The sequence below is a fragment of the Podarcis gaigeae genome, assembly GCF_964106915.1.
Source record: "Podarcis gaigeae genome assembly, chromosome: 3".
Lineage (NCBI taxonomy): Eukaryota > Metazoa > Chordata > Lepidosauria > Squamata > Lacertidae > Podarcis > Podarcis gaigeae.
This window is the reverse complement of record NC_139680.1, coordinates 103,707,068-103,724,276: the sequence shown is the minus strand read 5'-3', so window position 1 is coordinate 103,724,276 and position 17,209 is coordinate 103,707,068. Positions and strand designations below refer to the sequence as shown.

The window sequence follows — 17,209 nt, the reverse complement described above, 5'->3', positions numbered from 1 at the left end:
ATAGTTCTTGAGGCAAAACTCCCTCTTCTGTCAACCAGGATCTTTATCAAGAAGCTAAGGGTACTGATTTTTTAGGTCCTCTTCATTGCCCTGTGTGCGATCTGTCTGCTGATCCTTTTAATTCTATGTAATTTTGATTCCACCAACCTTCTCTGTTTCTCATCACATGCTTGAAAAAACACTGCGATGCAACCCCTCCCTGTCGAGTACTTGTGAACATGATTTAAATATTTCATGCATTCTTCAGTTCCAGACAGGAAGCAAATGAGTGGGGCAGGTTTTGTTCCCAAACCTGGAGCCGTGGTACTCCAATCCCACCTGACTCTTTCCTGCATGGTCTTCCTTCAGTGGACTGCCCTTGCACTACTTTGGCCTCCTCTAGCATAGTTTCACTCCAGCACATTGAGCGGGGAGCATCTGGAAAAAGTTGGAGCAATAAGGCTCAGACCATTTCCCTTCCCAGTTCCTTAATGCAGCAAACATCTAGTTAAGCTAGTCACTAAGGCCCAGTTCACACTTGAAGCATTATTGTGACTAGGGAGCTTCCTATTGCTTCATCTGTTTTCTAGTGTGATGGGCAATGGCTCTCCATCATCTCATAGGATCATAGAATGCCGCCTTATTCTGGGTCAGACATTGGGTGCATCTAGTTCTGTATTGTCTCTCCAGGGTTTCAGACAGGGAATCTTCCAAGCCCGACCTGGAGATGTCAGCAATTGAAACCTGGGCCTTCTGCAGGTGAATGAAGTGCTCCATCACTGAGGTCTTTCCCATCACCTGCTACTTGATCCTTTTTACTAGAGGTTCCAGCATTGAATTCTGCAGGCAAAGGATATGCTCTTGTCACTGAGCTGGGGGCTGTCCCCAAGTAGGAATGAAAAGTGTAAATACAATAAAGCTGATTGTGGACACCGATGTGAACTGTGACTGATAGAGACTTCCTGGTACATGCCCGCCATGTGGCCCTGCGTGTTTGCAAGCACACCTCTCCACACACTCGGCATTACAATTAGAGGTCTGTAAGTAGCAAACTCATTGACTCTTAAAAAGAGTGAGAATTGGAAGACACCAAGTGGGTCAGTCTCTGCTGAAACAGACAGAAAAGGGAGATGTCTAAAGGTTCTGTAGTTTGTGGGAACATAGGAAGCTGCCTTATACAGGATCAGACCCTTGGTCCTCCAGAGTTGCATACAGGGGACACTCGCAGCCTTACTTAGAGATGTTGGGGATTGAACTTGAGACCTTTTGCATGCAAAGCAGATCTTCTGCCACAGAGCTACAGCTCTTTAAAACATCTGTATATCTAAACAGCTACCAACATTCATCTTTCTAGGGAAAACTTTCTGAATAATACTGAGTATTTCAGAAGTGTCTCCCAGCCCATATATGTTCAAAGTTATACATGCCATCACAGTAATCACCAACCTTTCTGGGTAGGTCAACACAGTATCCCCAAAGCAGGCGGGGGGCGGGGGGGAGAGAAGCAGATTGAGAAGAGGCAGTCAAGAGTAAGTCAGTGGCTGACTTGGGGACAGTCAGTGACCTGGGGACTTCCCAGCTAAGAACTTTTATCTTAGCAGCTAAGCTAAATAAGCTTTTCTTTGAATGCAGAAGTGAACTGGAGCTTTCCAGAATGGCAAAACAGAGGATTTTTGCAACCAATGCAGAGGAGTGAGATCATATGTTGTTGTTGGACTAAGCAGCTCCACTTCAGTAATGTATTTGGTTTCCATTCTCCATGATGTCATCTTCTACTGGCATTCTCCGTTTCTTTGCCATGCTATTAAAAAGCATTAAACCCATCTTGCTAGAGCATTCCTTTTCCCCCCACTTTCCTTTTGTCATATTTTTATCCACGTAACATAGCTTCATCCATACAGATCAGCCTCCTAAATGTTTTCTCAAAGCAGCTTCCTCGAACACAGTAGGATTTGCTCCCGAGTGAATGTGCATAGAATGGCAGCCGTGGCCACCTTCCTGTGGATGGACTTGGGGCACCTTTTTGCAATGCATGCTGTACATGCTGACCCTGGGAGGTGGGAATAGATAGACCATCTTCATTGTACTACTAAGGGAACGCCCCTAAGGAACAGACTAAGGTAGGGGTGGGAAACTGTGGCCATCAAGATGTTATGGAACGCCTGCTCTCATCAATCTAAGGCGCCATGACCAGTGGTCAAGGATGATGGGCATTGTAGTCCAACAACATTGGAGGGTCACAGGTTTCCCATTTGTGGGGCAGCCCCTGGGTAGGAACAACTAAATTCATATTGCCCTTTAAAACAAAAACAAAAGCTTTCTGTTCCGAAAGGGAACAGAATTCTATGAGATTTCTCTGTGCCATCTCAAAGGTTTTCAGTGCAAATGAAGACTTTTAGGCTGTACCATAAGCCCCGTTAAATGGATGGGGGTGACTCTCAGCTTCGCATGGTTAAGCTTATAGGTTTGGAACTCTTCTTGCTGGGCAGACGTTTTCAGCCAGACTGCTGACTCTGACCCCTGACCCCACATCCTGTAACAATGCCTCTTGCGATCCTTACCTACAAAATGCCCTAATGGGCCGTTCTTGGATGCTAAGTCTGCCAGTTCTTCGTACAGAATGATGCAGCTATGTGGGGCACTAGTGTCCATCAGAGCTACTGCGATTGAAGTAGATCAGAGGTGCCTGAGAGATCCAGCACAGTTTATATGAAAAACCTGTGGGAGCCTGTGTTAGAGGTTAATAGCCATTGATGGTCTCCTGCTACCCCAGACTGCCATCTTCAGAACGTCATTGGAGGGCCAAAAGGTCTGAATTGAATACCTTCTTAAGGAGGGCAGAAGCAGAGTCCGCACCCTTTGCAATGGCAGTAATGCAGCTCCACATAACAACCTAATTGCGATTTTTAGACTTGGGTGAAATGCAGCACAATTAAAACCCTGTTCTGGGCATCCTGTTTGCCTCTGTAATGAAGAGCCCACATTTTGAATAGCCCTACTGAGGACTACCAAGTCCTCTCGTTTTGGCCTGGTAACACAGTGCTTGGAACAGGATTGCTTGTCACCCAGCCTTGCTGGAATGGAGCCCTGGCATGCATTAACCTACTCCCCCCCCTCAAATTCAGCGCTTAAACCCTTGTTGGCATCAGCCTGAGGCATGACCGTCTAGGAATCCCCCAGATAGCAGGCCTGCCAGGGAATTTTCTGAAGGAGCAACTCCTCCTCCAAAGTGATTTAAAAATAACTTCTTCTTTTTTAAAAACAACAGGAAGTTTTTCTAAGCCTAGGGAACCTAATGCCTGAATCGGCCTACTGTTCCTTGGCTGACTCCCCCAGAAAAATGGTTAAAAAATAAATAAAACGATTGGGCACAGTTCCGGTGGGAAGTTGTTAGAAGACAGGAATTTTGTTCCTGGGAGAGGGAGCGGACCAGACAAAGTGGCTTTCAGTTTCTGGCCACACATTCAAGTAGCGCTTTGAGGAACTGTTAGAGTTGTAGACAGTCGATCAGGCCTTGCCTAGCCGAATCCCTTGCTCCGTTCAGGAAATTCAGAAACTGGAATATCCATCTGAAAGGGAGAGGGCACACACACACACACACACACACGCACGTAATTGGAACTGTACTTACCTTCAAGAAGCGTCTCTTAATGTTGAATCCAAATCTCCACCTCCTGTAACTTTCAGCCCATCGGATCTGGCTAGCACTGCGTTCTGGGGCAGCAGATAACAAGTCTTTGCCCTCTTCAGGTATTTGAAGAGAAATGTGAGACTGGCTCTTCTGCTTAATAAGGATTTTAGTCGCTTGTTAAAGGAATTAACTTTTATTAAGCTCTTACAAGATCTCCTCTTACACTCCCTTTTACTGTGACTGCATCTTTATGTACTTAGGCTTGTGTCCTTGTTTGCAGATCTGTGAACTCCAAAGTCCCAGGCATTTCGTCACCATTTCATCTCTTTTGGCTGAAACAGATATTTGCTTAACAATACGTTTTTCTATGCATACATTAAAAAATGTAGCAAGACCTGTGCTACTTAGCTGAAGCCTGTAATAAACCAGCAAGCTCACTAATTGTTTTTTTAATGATCAAAGCTGCCTTTGGTATCTTTGCAGAGTTGCCTTAATCACATACTTGAGTCTTCCCAGAATGTTATCTCATTCTCCGGTTTTTAGGGGACAGTGGTGTCATTCTAAATCCGGAAGTGCGGAACCTTTGGCCCTTCAAAATGTTGCTGAACTACAGTTCCCATCATCCCTGGCCACTGGGCAGTGTTGCTGGGGCTGATGAGAGTTGTAGTCCAGGCAAGCCAAAGGTTCTTCACACCTGTTCTAAATGGTCGTGGTTATATGTATATAGTCTCAAAGCTTACCAATATTAGAGCCCACATAGTGGCAAGGTGGTTGTTGTTTAGTCGTTTAGTCGTGTCCGACTCTCCGTGACCCCATGGACCAGAGCACGCCAGGCACTTCTATCTTCTACTGCCTTCCACAGTTTAGTCAAACTCATGCTGGTAGCTTTGAGAACACTGTCCAACCATCTCGTCCTCTGTCATCCCCTTCTCCTTGTGCCCTCCATCTTTCCCAACATCAGGGTCTTTTCCAGGGAGCCTTCTCTTCTCATGATGTGACCAAAGTATTGGAGCCTCAGCTTCAGGATCTGTCCTTCCAGTGAGCACTCAGGGCTGATTTCCTGAAGAATGGATACGTTTGATCTTCTTGCAGTTCATGGGACTCTCAAGAGTCTCCTCCAGCACCATAATTCAAAAGCATCAATTCTTCGGCGGCCAGCCTTCTTTATGGTCCAGCTCTCACTTTCATACATCACTACTGGGAAAACCATAGCTTTAATTATACGGGCCTTTGTTGGCAAGGTGATGTTTCTGCTTTTTAAGATGCTGTCTAGGTTTGTCGTTGCTTTTCTCCCAAGAAGCAGGCGTCTTTTAATTTTGTGACTGTGGCAAGGTAACTGGGACCAAACAAGCTTATTTCTTTTTATCCCTACTAGGCACGCAAGCAGAGGCAAACAAACCCGCCATGGCCTTTTGTGCACTGATGCTTTGACTATTCTAACAAGTTCTTCTCTTTTTTCTCTCCTCCTCATTCCCCAATTCCTCTTTCCAGAGCAAGCACAGAGAAAACATTGCATATGCAGAGTATGGTGGCTGGTACAAGGCATGCAAGGTCAGCAGGTAAGTTGCTTTCAGGAGTTCTTTATTACTTGTTATTTCAGCTATTAGTTAATATGCCACTTACTTGCCAAGGTGGCTTCTGATTTAAAAGTATTACGCTTAATTATAGATAAATAAACACACATAACTGAAGATCACAATAGAACAATTTCATTGAAATGTTAAATATGTATTAATCCCCAATGAAAATGTACAGGTCCATTAAAACAATACAACAATAAAACAGCAATTGAAACAGGAGGTCCCTTGTTTAGAGAGGAGCCGGTGGTATGCCAATACTGATGGGGCTTCATATTTTATCGGGAACAGTTTTCCACAACACTGGTACCACCAGTGAAAAACCCCCTCCCTTTTGTGACTCAAAGGGTTGAATTGAATTGTTGCCCAAGTGCTCCTGTAACAGCTTTTGATCCAGTGGGTGGCTTTACTAATGGTTAGTATTATTTTCTAATGGATAGTATTAGTAGTAAGGTTATTATTTTCCAGTTCTTCCCACCCCCACCCCACCTTCAGAGCACCTCCTTCCTTGAAAATTGGCTCCAGAGAGTTTGAGGGACCCTTCAGAACAGGATGGAAAATCTCATTGGGGTGGGGGATACAGCAGGAAGGGCAAATCAGCAAAAGTCACTTCTTTTTCTTTAGCAGAAGTATCCACTGGATCCAAAAGCCCATTTTATTTATTTTTAGCTTTCAACTTCTGCTACTAATATGAATATGCCCATTTAGGGCCTAATAGCAAGGGGCCTCTTTCCTTGTGCAGCAGTTTTCTGCATAATTGCTGGGTAGTAGCCGTTCAGCTAAGCAATCTCAGTGTCATGGGAAGTGGGAGGTGTGTAGACAAGGTGTTCAACGTATTGCCAGTGTTTCCCTTTCTCCTTAGCCCCACAGTGAACACCACTCTACGGAACCTGGGTGCACTGTACAGGCGTCAGGGCAAGCTGGAGGCTGCGGAAACGCTGGAAGAGTGTGCAGTGCGATCCCGCAGACAGGTAAGGCCAACACCACCCCACAAACAACTTCTTGTGTAAAGGGAACCAAAAGTTGAGTGTTTCATCTGATTTTTAGATTTGCCAGGCAATTTAAGGCTTATACGGTGGAGCCTAGACCACTGGCTGTCATCAAATATTTAAAATGCCCTTATAAAGTTCCCTGCTGGTGTTGATTGAGATGGTGTGGCCAGTTGTTTGTCAGTGTGGCTTTTGCTAGAAAGTTGCAGCTCGATATGTTTTTTTTCAGGATCCTTCCACTTCATCAGCAAAAGAAATCGCAGCAGGCTATAGAATCTGGCCGAAATAATTTACTTGACGTTCTCTGGGTTCAGGCAATAAAATCTTGTCTTATTAAGCTGCAGTATGAATGAGCTTCATGCAATTGTAAGCAGCTGCTTTGCTTCCTTACAGGAAAGCAAATCGGGTAATTGTAATTATCCATAATTTCCCTTTATGTCTCTACAGGAAACTATGGTTAATGGCTTCCAAAACCAAGCCAGAACATGAAGCTACGGTTCATGGCTTTACAACGTTGGCTTGTTGGGAAGCCATTAGCCATAGTTCCCAGTTTGGACGTAATGGGAAGCTAACTGTGGCATCCTGACTTGACGAAGGAGTAGAACAGCTGTTTGCGGGTGCACGCAGCTCATTGATTATCTCAGTCCAAGATTTGATTGCATAAATGCATTGATTGCCTGTCAAGTGCTTGATGACTCCTTTGGAAAAGTTATGCTTAATCAGAAAATGAGCTTTAGATCATTATTGTAGCTCTCTTCAGCTGGTTGGACTGCAGTGATTTTATATAGAATTGTGCCCAGCCCATATAGTTGCTCGAAGGCATGAAATGGAAGAGTTTCAGGAACACTCCTTGTATGTATGTTTTTTTTTACCCCGGTTTACTTTGGATGTTCTTGATGGTCTCATCCTGATGCCCTAGTCCTTTGTTGCCAGGAGCTGAGCTAAGCTCAGTGTGTTTCACAACTGGATCATTTAGATGACTGTGGAATTCAGCATCTGGAGAACATTTGACTTCATTTATTTATTTTTAAGGCATTTATTTATTTTTAGCCGTTATGGCAGGCATAGGCAAACTCCGGCCCTCCAGATGTTTGGGACAACAATTCCCATTATCCCTGGCCATTGGTCCTGTTAGCTAGGGGTGATGGGAATTGTAGTCCCAAACATCTGGAGGGCCAAAGTTTGCCTATGCTTACGTTATGGCTATGGAAGTGTGGGCAATGTCTGGTGAAGTTTATGTAGTGATGGAGGAAAAGGGTTTTGTTACTGTCCCATTTCTCCATGCCCCACCCCCGAATAACAAAAGTTGGGGGGAAAGATGTGTGTTGGGCAAATATATGCATATATAAAAAATGTATATGCAGTCCATACAAGCCGTGCAACAGCTATGTTAACAAAACCAAATCTCAGCTTAGCTTCCTGGGGGAAACAGTAGAAGAAAGCTGTTTACCTCTTTCCCTGCTTGTAAGTTTTCCAGGGATATCTGTTTGGTCACGATAGGAGATAGGATTGGACTTCAGGGTCACCTAACATTTTGCGCTCCCAGGCATATTTGCAAACCAGAGCAACAGTTGTGGGTACATATTCTATTAGCTGCAGTAGAATTTCAGTGAGTAGAAGGACTGGGGAGCAGACCTTGAAGGCACCCAAGAAACCCTGTGCTGCATATGGGTGCCTGCAAGCGCCATGTAGGCGATCTCGTGAGCTTTGGTCTGATCCAGGAGGACTGTCTTTGTATGTTCCTAGAAAGTCAATATATACAGAAGGCGCATGAAGCCACTTTTGCTCCTCCTCTGTTCCTCCTCTTCCCCTCCCTTCACACAAGCCAACGAGCAAGCCAGGAAGCCTTAGTCAGCTATAGCTTCCCAGTACATCTAAACCGAGGTGGGAGATGGGGTTGTATTCAGCATAGCACTAAGTAGATAGCTCGAAAGCTGCAAGGATTTCTGCTTGTGGAATGGAACTTTAGCCATCTCCTTCCCCTGCATCTCTTTAAGTGCCCTAAATCTTCTAGGGGTTCCCCCAGTACTCTGGAGCAAATTTTGGGTGGGATGCATGGTGCACCAGAAGAAGGAGGTGCAGAGGGGAGAAGAATCCTGCAGTAGTAGCAGTAATCCTTGCAATGACGGGATAGTTTAGTTCAAGACTACTCATGATTAGCAGCTTCCAAACAAGCCAGAATATGAAGCCATAATTTAAAGTTAAATTAATACCCCAACTTGTGTTGAAGCCATTAACCATCGTTTGCTAGTTCAGATGTTAGCTGAAAAGTTGGGTTGCTCACTCACGCGAAGGGAGGAGCGAAGTAGGGGCATATTTTGGCTTAGAAAGCTAAGATCTGATTCTGCAAATGTGGCCAGTGTCTTGGTGCAGAACTTGGCATGCGTACAATGGTGGGACCCAGGAAGCGAAAGGGCAGCTCTATAGTCTTTCCAATCCCCTTCCTGAACAGCTTCCTGTCTCCACCCAAAATTGCCACCAGAAAAAAATAAACACACATGACCTTTTGGCGTGTTAATGGCCAGGAAGCAAGGAAGTGTTGTACATCTCTAGGAAACGTTTGAGGGGCTCTGCGTTTCCCTTACCCACCCCAACCCCCCTTGTCTCTTTGTTTTGTGCTTGTCCCCTTGCAGGGCATTGACCCCATTAACCAGACCAAGGTGGTAGAGATTCTGAAAGAGGGCGACGGCTCTGAGAGGCGGAGGAGCCGAGACAGCCTGGGGGGCAACGTCAAGTATGAGAGCGCCACAGATGGTAGCGAGGAAGTGAGTATGGGCGTGGAATGGAACGGGGTAAGTACAAGTCCACTATCAAGACCTGCCTAGCCCGGCCGAGAGAGGCAGAGGGCAGCAAACTCTACCCAGAGCTGTTCTTTCTTTTTTGTCCGCCAATTGCTGTCTCTGCCATCTCGGGGAGCTGATGGCCTGTCGTGGCATGCCCACCTCCATCCATCCTCTTGCATGCTCCCTGCCCGCTCCTCTTAATTGCCGGGTAGCCAGACTCAGGAAGGGAGCTCTTCCCATCTTAGTTCTCACCACTCAACTCGGAACTTAGTATCTCCCGTCCCCCAGTTTTTTTAGGTGGGTGGGTGGGCGGAAGTAAGAGCAGAAGCCACTGATTCTAGGTGCTTTGATCTCCTCTACTAACATCCTACGGCGCTGCTCTCCCCATATCTGTTGCAGGGACAAGGGACGGGGAGGGAAAGAAGGTTGTTTCGCTTCTCAGGAGATAACTTCACTCTCGGAGCAAAGAGCGTAAAGGGCTTTGTTTCGGTTAGGGTCCTAGGGCTGCCGCCACCCAGGAAAATGGATGTTTATGGGGTAGGGTGTGTATGTGTGTATACGTGTGTGTTTTGTGTGTGCGTGTTCAGCATCTGAAGGACATGCCAAGAGGCACTGGAATGAATGTGTGAGGACTCAAAGGCATATCTACCTCAAAGTTTCAAGAGGCCACAAACACACCACAACTGCATTTTCTATAGGCGAGTACAGTGGTACCTCTGGTTAAGTACTTAATTCGTTCCGGAGGTCCGTACTTAACCTGAAACTGTTCTTAACCTGAAGCACCACTTTAGCTAATGGGGCCTCCTGCTGCTGCTGCCGCCGCGCTGCCGGAGCCCGATTTCTGTTCTTATCCTGAAGCAAAGTTCTTAACCTGAAGCACTATTTCTGGGTTAGCGGAGTGTGTAACCTGAAGCGTATGTAACCTGAGGTACCACTGTATGAGTTAGAGCAGGTAACCTCCTTCTTTGCCCTCCTCCTCCTCCTTTGTTGACCCCTGGATTGGTCCTTTTATCAACGAGAGGATTTAGCTTCCTCCTATACGCAGCCTGTTTCCTAACAGAGTGCTTGGGGCTGGGTGGACTGGTGGGACATCGTCTCTGGCGAGTAGCAGGATCCTAAGAGATTTCAGCTAGTGGCAACATTACTATGTCCATGTAACAAGTGAGTTTGGGTGGAAGAATATGAGCCTTGACGAAAAGCATCTTGACTCTGCCTGGTTTCGGTTTTGGGTTCCCCCTCTCGAAGACTGGTTCTTAGACCTGTTGTCTCTCCTTGGCTTGGGGAGAAGTGTGTTTCGTACCCACTCTGAGTTGGGGAAGGTGTGTGAGGATGCGTAGCTTGCCTCGATGCAGCCTTTAAGCATGTTTGTTCCTTTGGGGTTCTCCATAAGATGCAGCTAGCAGCAAGGAATTTGACCTAGATAAAGGATGAGGAGGGACTTACTGACCCATTGTTTTAATGCTTTGGTTACGTTTAACTTGCACTCTCTCCATTGCTCACTAACTCTCCATCCTCTCTGCAGCTGCTCGCTTGCTTGCATGCGCCTCTCCATCCCTCATCTATCGCAGGCACATTGCCATGACAGCCAATCAGCGCCAAGGTGGCTTGCAATCTTGATTGTGGATTGTACCTAAAAGGCAGCACGTGAACAAAAACTGTAAGAGAATGCGAGGACCCCATAGAAACTTGGGGGAAAGGAGTGTATAAAACTCCCTAATCCTAAAAGGCTTAAGTCCTCGTTCTTTACTTTTTCAGAGAATGACACTTCCCTCTTGGAATGAAGACAGACGTGGTATTTTAAGAGCAGTCACAGGCCCCCTCCCCCTCCACCCACCATGCGATTCTAGCTTTGTGATTTGCAGCTTGCATTGTGGACGTACAGTCTAGCTAGCTGAGCGATCACCTGATCAGCCTTCCCCTCTTCTCAGACTTCATGCAGAGGGAGAGCCTACCACCTCATCAAATGCAAGGGGTCTTGTGATCCGGTGGACTGGATGAGGGGGTTAATTGTTTGCCAATTCCCCCTTAGCCCTGTATCCTCCAGCACCATTTTGGTCCGGAGATTCCATCGCAGATTTTCAGGAAATATAGGGGGTTGCAAGTTGAAGGAAGAATTAGCAAAAGTTCTCATCTTCCTCTCTCTCCCCGCCCACCCTGCCATATACATTTATTATTCATTTAACCAGAAAATCCACAAACCAATATTTTGAAAAAGAGTTCCAAAACCTTTCCAGGAATTGTAGGGAGAGGTGAGTGGATGATTTCTGAGGTCCTTGGAAGATGAAGGTGGTATATAAATTAAATAAATAAATAGAAAGTCATGAGGACCAGTTCCTCCACAACTTGGGCGCCAGTTTTTCAGTGGTACGTTTTGTATTTAGTCTGGAAAGGACGCTTTCAAACCACTTCCTTCCGCTCTTCAAATGTTGCGTTTGTCTTCATTCTTAGGCTAGTGTCCCTTGCAAGCTATGACTGGGGCTGCCCTTTGTTATGAGGCTGGCTCCCCCAACCTGGTGCCCCCGAGAAGTTGTCAGACTCCCATCAGCCCTAGCCTGCATGGCTAAACATTGGGGATGACAGAGACTGCAGTCCAGCAACTTCTGGAGGGCATCAGCTTGAGGAAGGCTGTTTTGATCTATTCCACCTCCTGGGAAAAAGGACTGCCTGTCCCCCTCCCCACCTTTTATATAGCTATCTCCAGGGCTTAGGGTGGGCTTCATCCCTGAGGAAGAGCCGGTAATTCAGGTGCTGATTTCCTCTGTAGTCATGTCTATACTGTGAGCCTGCATTGCAGTAGTATTTCTAAATTCTTGAATGCTCTTCTTGCTGCAGAGGCCACACCCTTATGCTACAAACCCTTCCCTCTCTCATTGCATGTTTCTTTAGATCAGGGTTTCCCAAACATGGGTCTCCAGCTGTTCCTAGACTACAACTTCCATCACCCCTAGCCAGCAGGACCCGTGTTCAGGGATGATGGGAACTGCAGTCCGAAAACAACTGGAGACCCAAGTTTGGGAAACCCTGCTTTAGATGTTCAAGATGGTGGATCAGCTTGCTTGAGCCTTAAAGGATTGCCAGTGACATGGATCAGATAGAACTTCCTTCTCCAGCTGAATGGAGACAGGGCCATCTGAGAGCTATCGATGGAGAGCCTAAGGAGCCACTCCAGAAAAGGGCTGAAACTTGCAGCTGCCCAAATTCCCTAGAATCTTAAAAACAACTGACTGAGATAAGGCCCTGCTACTACCATACTTCTTTTCAGTTCAAACAGTATTCTGGCGAGAACTGTGTTTCCTTGGATTCCTCACTGAGAAGATCAGTGAGGCGAACCCTTCTGGAAGACAGGGTTCCCACTGCCACCAGTTGCCTCCTAAAACGTTCTCACTGAAATTATGCGCTCTGTTTACGTTGGACAAATGCGAGACCTTGCTAGCCTGCCCACCATCTCTCATGAGCCGAGCATGTACCCTAGACTGCTTCCCAGAATTCTCAGGACTTAGCATTACGTTAAATGGAACCTGGTCCATTTAGCTCATGGGGTCAAGGAGATGGATTCTGGAAAGGAGCAGGGGAGCAGCATCTTCTTTGAGAAACCGAATATGTCCTTTCATATTTGCCACTCCCCCTCTTTTCCTTTCCCCTCTAAACCCTCCCACCCCTCCATATTAGACTAGTAATAGCAAGAGATGTTGGAATAACTGAGGGAGACTTCATTTATGCAACTGCAGTCTAGTGCTTCTTCCTTGCACTAGGCAGTCTTCTCCAACCCTGGCGTCCTCTGAATGTTTTGGACTACAATACTGATCAGCCCCTGGCTGATGGGTGTTGTTGTCCAAAGCATTCAGAGGATGGTCCCATGACTAAGCAAAGCCCTATGCTGTGAATATTTTGAAGTACCCTTTAGCCAATCGCATGTTGTCTGAGGAAATTCCTTGCCCCTCACCCACCAATAATAAAAATTAAAATAAAATTTTATTTATATCCCACCCTCCCCAGCCAAAGCTGGGCTCAGAGCGGCTAAAAACAGTAAAATAATACAGCATTATAAAATCAGTTAAAATCAAATTAATGGCAACCATTGGGCTAGAGTTCTATGAGGATTATAAAGGGCAGCTGTGTGATTTTCTCCCCACCCCACCAACCTGCAGTCGTTTGCTCCCCATGCTTGTACCATTGGCTTGTATCTCCCTTCCCTCCTTTTCATTTGGGGTTGTTGTGCATCCTCACTATGGCCTTGTAAAATTTTGTCTTTCTCCTCTCTGTGCACTAGGCTTAAATGCCTCCTGAGACTCCTTCCTCCCCACCACCACATACACAAACCCCACCCCACCCCTTCACCACAATCGCCCGGATGTTTGTGTGCTGCCCCTTCTGGCTTTCTTCCTCCAAGCCACCCCTCCCTTCCTTCCACCGTTCCTGCTCTCCTTGGCAAGGACTCCACGGCAGTCCCCAACCCCAACCCGGCGGGCACCGAGGAGTGGAACGGCACCCGCAGAGGAACGTCCAGCTGGCTGCACCCTGGTTCTACCGCTACCATGTCAACCGGCGAGAGAGAGCAGGAAGAAACTCCACGAATCCGCCATTTTGCCCCACCCCTTCCCCTCCGCCAGTGCAGGACTTTGGCAGAACTCCTTGTGACTTCCTCCGTTCTCTTTCCTGTGTCTTAAAGGGGACCCTCGACGAAGGTCTTCTGCAGTCTGAAGAGGTCCTTGCTGCCCATCTCTCTGCCCTACTCCTCCTCCTGGCTTTCCTTCCACCGTCTCCCACCATCCCTCTCCTTGCCTTCTAGCATAACTCAGATTTTTCTGCTTCCCATTTTAGCTCTCTACCTACCCCGTCTTGCCCTTCTCTCTGCCTCCTTCCCCCTCCACTTTCCCTTGAAGCCAGAGCAGATGGTGGGGAGGCAGGGTAGACATTGGGATATGTGTGTTTCTCACCCCTAGCTTCAGATGGCAGGGAAAGTTAGGGAGATGGGTGAATTGTACTCTTTGCCAGGGATGAGGAGTGTGTGGCCCTCCTGGTGTTGTTGGATTCCCCAGCCTACATGGCCAGGGGTCAAGGATGATGGGAGTTGTAGTCCAATAGCCCCCATCCTTGTTCCGTGCTCTGTTTTCCTTTCCTGTTCATCTGGTCATGTCTGGGATGCCTAAATGGCATTTGTATGCCCGCTGCTGCCGCAGGTAAAGGCCTTGCAGCCGCCTTCTCATAGGGATTGGGCCTGTCCAGATGGAGATGGAAGAAGCTTCAGGCTTGTGTCTATTCTCCTTGCTGATGGATCCTCTTAGCCTATTCTTGCAGGGTAAAGAAAGAGAAATGGGGCACATTGTATTGAAAATAAAAATACTGACGGACAAAAGTGTGAGAGGCAGAAGCATGAGATGTGACTTCCTAATGAGGACCTTGTTTTAAATGAGCTGGGCATAGTCCGTCTCCTGTATGGCATGGAGACTTTGGAGGAGGGTAGGCTAGAGGGGCTGCAACCGTCATGGATAGCGTTTTCATGGCCTATTCAGTACTGGCCCCTCTGATTAGAGTTTTGGTCTGGACTTCCCCTGCCAGTCTAGCACTACAAGACGCCTGCATTTCAGAAGAAACAGCCTCTCTAGGACTCTGAACTCAGGAACATTTCCTCACACAGTTCCTTTTTTTCGCAACAGGAGGGATAATCGCAGACAAGGGTGACTCAACTGCCTCTACTTCGTTGCCGCTCCTCTTGTTGTGCGGCGGGGGTGGCAAAACGGGACTGCATATTTGCAACTCTTTTATTTATTGTCATGAACGTAAAAGATTTAACCTTGCTGTGGTTTATCACTGGAGATCGCAAGGTCCCAGCCAAATGTCACACACAAACACACACACACAAAATCCACCCTGAAACCCACACCAAATGGGTGTGTTTGTAGCAATTGTAGCTGCTACTTATTTTAGAAGCCTGGCTAGGCAAGTGGGAGAGAGGGTTGGAACTGCACATCCTTGCATAAAAAGGCCGAGATCTAAGGCTCTTGCATGCAAGACAACGAGGAGCAGAGGCAGGCAGAAATGGAAGGCCTCGGTTTTAAGGTGACAGTAGGTCGGCCCATTGCGATGGGGCATTGGGGAATATTTTAAGGGATGGGGAAGGGAATTTCTGTTTGGGGCGTGGAAGTGTACAGTGGAAGTGTGGGAGAGAGACGTGCAGTCCTACATGTTTATATGGAAGCGCGTCTCACTGTGCTCATTGGCACTTATTCCCGGGTACATAAGATTTCAGCCTTGGTGGCAGCCATGCCACTGAATACATGAGGGTGTAGTTTTGTAGGGAGCTGAGAGAGCCATTTGGGGTGAGGAGGAGGAGGAGAGAGAGAGAGTTCCCTTGGGAACTGGGGCGTACAGCGGGACTTGCAGTGTGTTGTCAGAATTTATTTTTTCTTTTTTTAATGAGGTGGGGATTTAAATGTAGACTGTGAAAAAGGGCACGTTGTTGGAGAGAATACTGGAAGCGATTTGTTGAGTAGAAAGCAAAGTCTGGGGAAGGGTTGGAGAGAAGTCCACTTGCATGCAGAGCATTTATTTTTTGGCCAATTTTACATCATGGAAACCTACATGGCCAGGATCGGTCAGGGCCAAATCCAAATTGGACAGAGCAAGGACACACACACACAGAGCATTCATGCATTTCCATGCACTCTGCGTATTCACTCACTTCAAAAAACTTTCCTGGTTCTGTCACCCTTCTCCTCCCTCCATCCCCCCACTTCCCCTGCCTGCCCTCTTGTAGTCAAACAGGCAGGGCTGAGTTGACAACGCAGGAGGATGTTGCTTTCTCCCTGTATCTTCATCCTGCTGCGCTTCTTCGCTGAGAATAGGACCCCCTTTCTCAGTGCACAGTGAAGAAGCCAAGCCGGCGAGTGTCGCAGGAAGAGAACAAGTTCCCTTTTACGTTGCCAGCTCGGTGGGCCTGGTTCCCCTGCTTCTCAGCTGTTTCACACAGACGAGGGTTGAGGGGAGGTGGTTGGTTGAAACCTAACTTCCATGCAATCTCCCTCCCCCTTGCGCTGCTCAACCAATCCGCAGCAAGCATCTGAGAAGCAGTGGAAATGGAGCTGTGGAGGAGGCGGGGAGTAGAACTTGAGGGGGAAGCCGATTGGCCAAGTGGGAAAGCCTGGCAGGCCGTATTTGGCCCACAGGCCGAAGTTCCCCACCCCTGGTGCAGAGGGTCTAGCAATGCCTGAGGGGAAATCTGGGCGCTGGAATTTTCTGGTCTCTGGTTTCTAAGGGAGACAGTTAATTCATCCCTTGCACTGGTGCTGGACGTATAACTCCTTTATGTTTCTGAAGGGGAGTCAGGCGCTTTGATCCTCCTCCAAGGCATGCAGGTGTGAGGGAATTTTTCCCTTCAGCTCTCCTACCCATGCATAGCTTTTGTGGCTGTTTTTGATGTGATTTGGTGTTCTCGTGAGTATAGCTGGCTTTAAAAGAAGACGGCGACTAGATAACGTTTATAAATTAGAATTAGGGCTAGGTGTTAGGTAAGACGTATGCACCCTTTTTGCTCCAGCTGCCCATAACCATAGAGTGCTGGAACTGAATCCTAAGAGTATGCCGTTATTGCCCTGTGCTGTTCTTTCTGAAGCAGCTGGAGCTGCTGGAGGCAGGATGCAGGTCAAGGGAGTGCCTGACCCGGAAAGGATGCTCTCGGCTGGAGCTGTGTGGCAGGACAGTCTGAAGGCTCTTGGGCCTAAATGCCTCTTGGGGCTCCTTTTGGGAAGTCCTTTACAGCCACAGTGGAACTTTTTTTGCTTTTTTGCCTGTCTGCTTCTGAAAGGGGGCAGCTTAATGCATGTATGGGGCATGGCAGCTGTTGCCTCCCCATAAAGGGAGCCGGTAGGGAGAGGTGTAACCAACCCATCCAGAGGCAGTTGCTAAGAACCTATTGATGCTTCTTTTACACCTGGTTGTGGTTCTGCCCTGCACCGAGTGGGGAGGTGGAGCCTGTCCCAGGATGCTGTGAAGATGCCTCTGGAGTCCTTCCTGGGAAGCTGCTTCCAGGGCCTCCCCTTAGAGCGACGGAGCCTCGATCAGCTCTCTGCCCAGCTCTGCATTTTGCCTTGCACTGGGGCTGTCCACAAGCCTTTTTAAAAAATAAAAATAAAATAGCACTAGCTGGGGGTGCTAAAAGTGTGTTCTACTTTCTGCCTTTGGCGCATACTTGGTGCTTTCCTTTAATGTTGTGAACTGATTTACCTCCAATTAAAGGCAGAAGGACCTGAT

The 17,209-nt window shown here is 47.3% G+C and overlaps 1 protein-coding gene and 1 long non-coding RNA gene across 12 annotated transcripts in view; one reads left to right on the top strand and one right to left on the bottom strand.

Annotated features, from left to right (window-relative positions):
- Window positions 1-17,209, top strand: part of KLC4 (kinesin light chain 4) — a 62,950-nt gene that overhangs the window by 34,713 nt on the left and 11,028 nt on the right. For 4 of the 11 annotated variants that reach the window (XM_083733396.1, XM_083733397.1, XM_083733395.1 and 1 more), the window contains exons 11-13: window positions 5,102-5,169; window positions 6,050-6,158; window positions 8,810-8,968. In XM_083733396.1, coding sequence (XP_083589522.1) covers window positions 5,102-5,169; window positions 6,050-6,158; window positions 8,810-8,968 — 336 coding nt within the window. Of the gene's footprint in view, window positions 1-5,101; window positions 5,170-6,049; window positions 6,159-8,809; window positions 8,969-13,229; window position 17,209 lie in introns of those variants that run through there. The other 7 variants (XM_083733394.1, XM_083733393.1, XM_083733398.1 and 4 more) reach the window with 4 other exon arrangements.
- LOC310842241 lies at window positions 1,359-3,978 on the bottom strand. Its single transcript, XR_014563030.1, has 2 exons — window positions 3,611-3,978; window positions 1,359-2,029 (listed from the first exon to the last, which is right to left on the bottom strand). It is a non-coding gene; the product is annotated as an uncharacterized lncRNA (long non-coding RNA).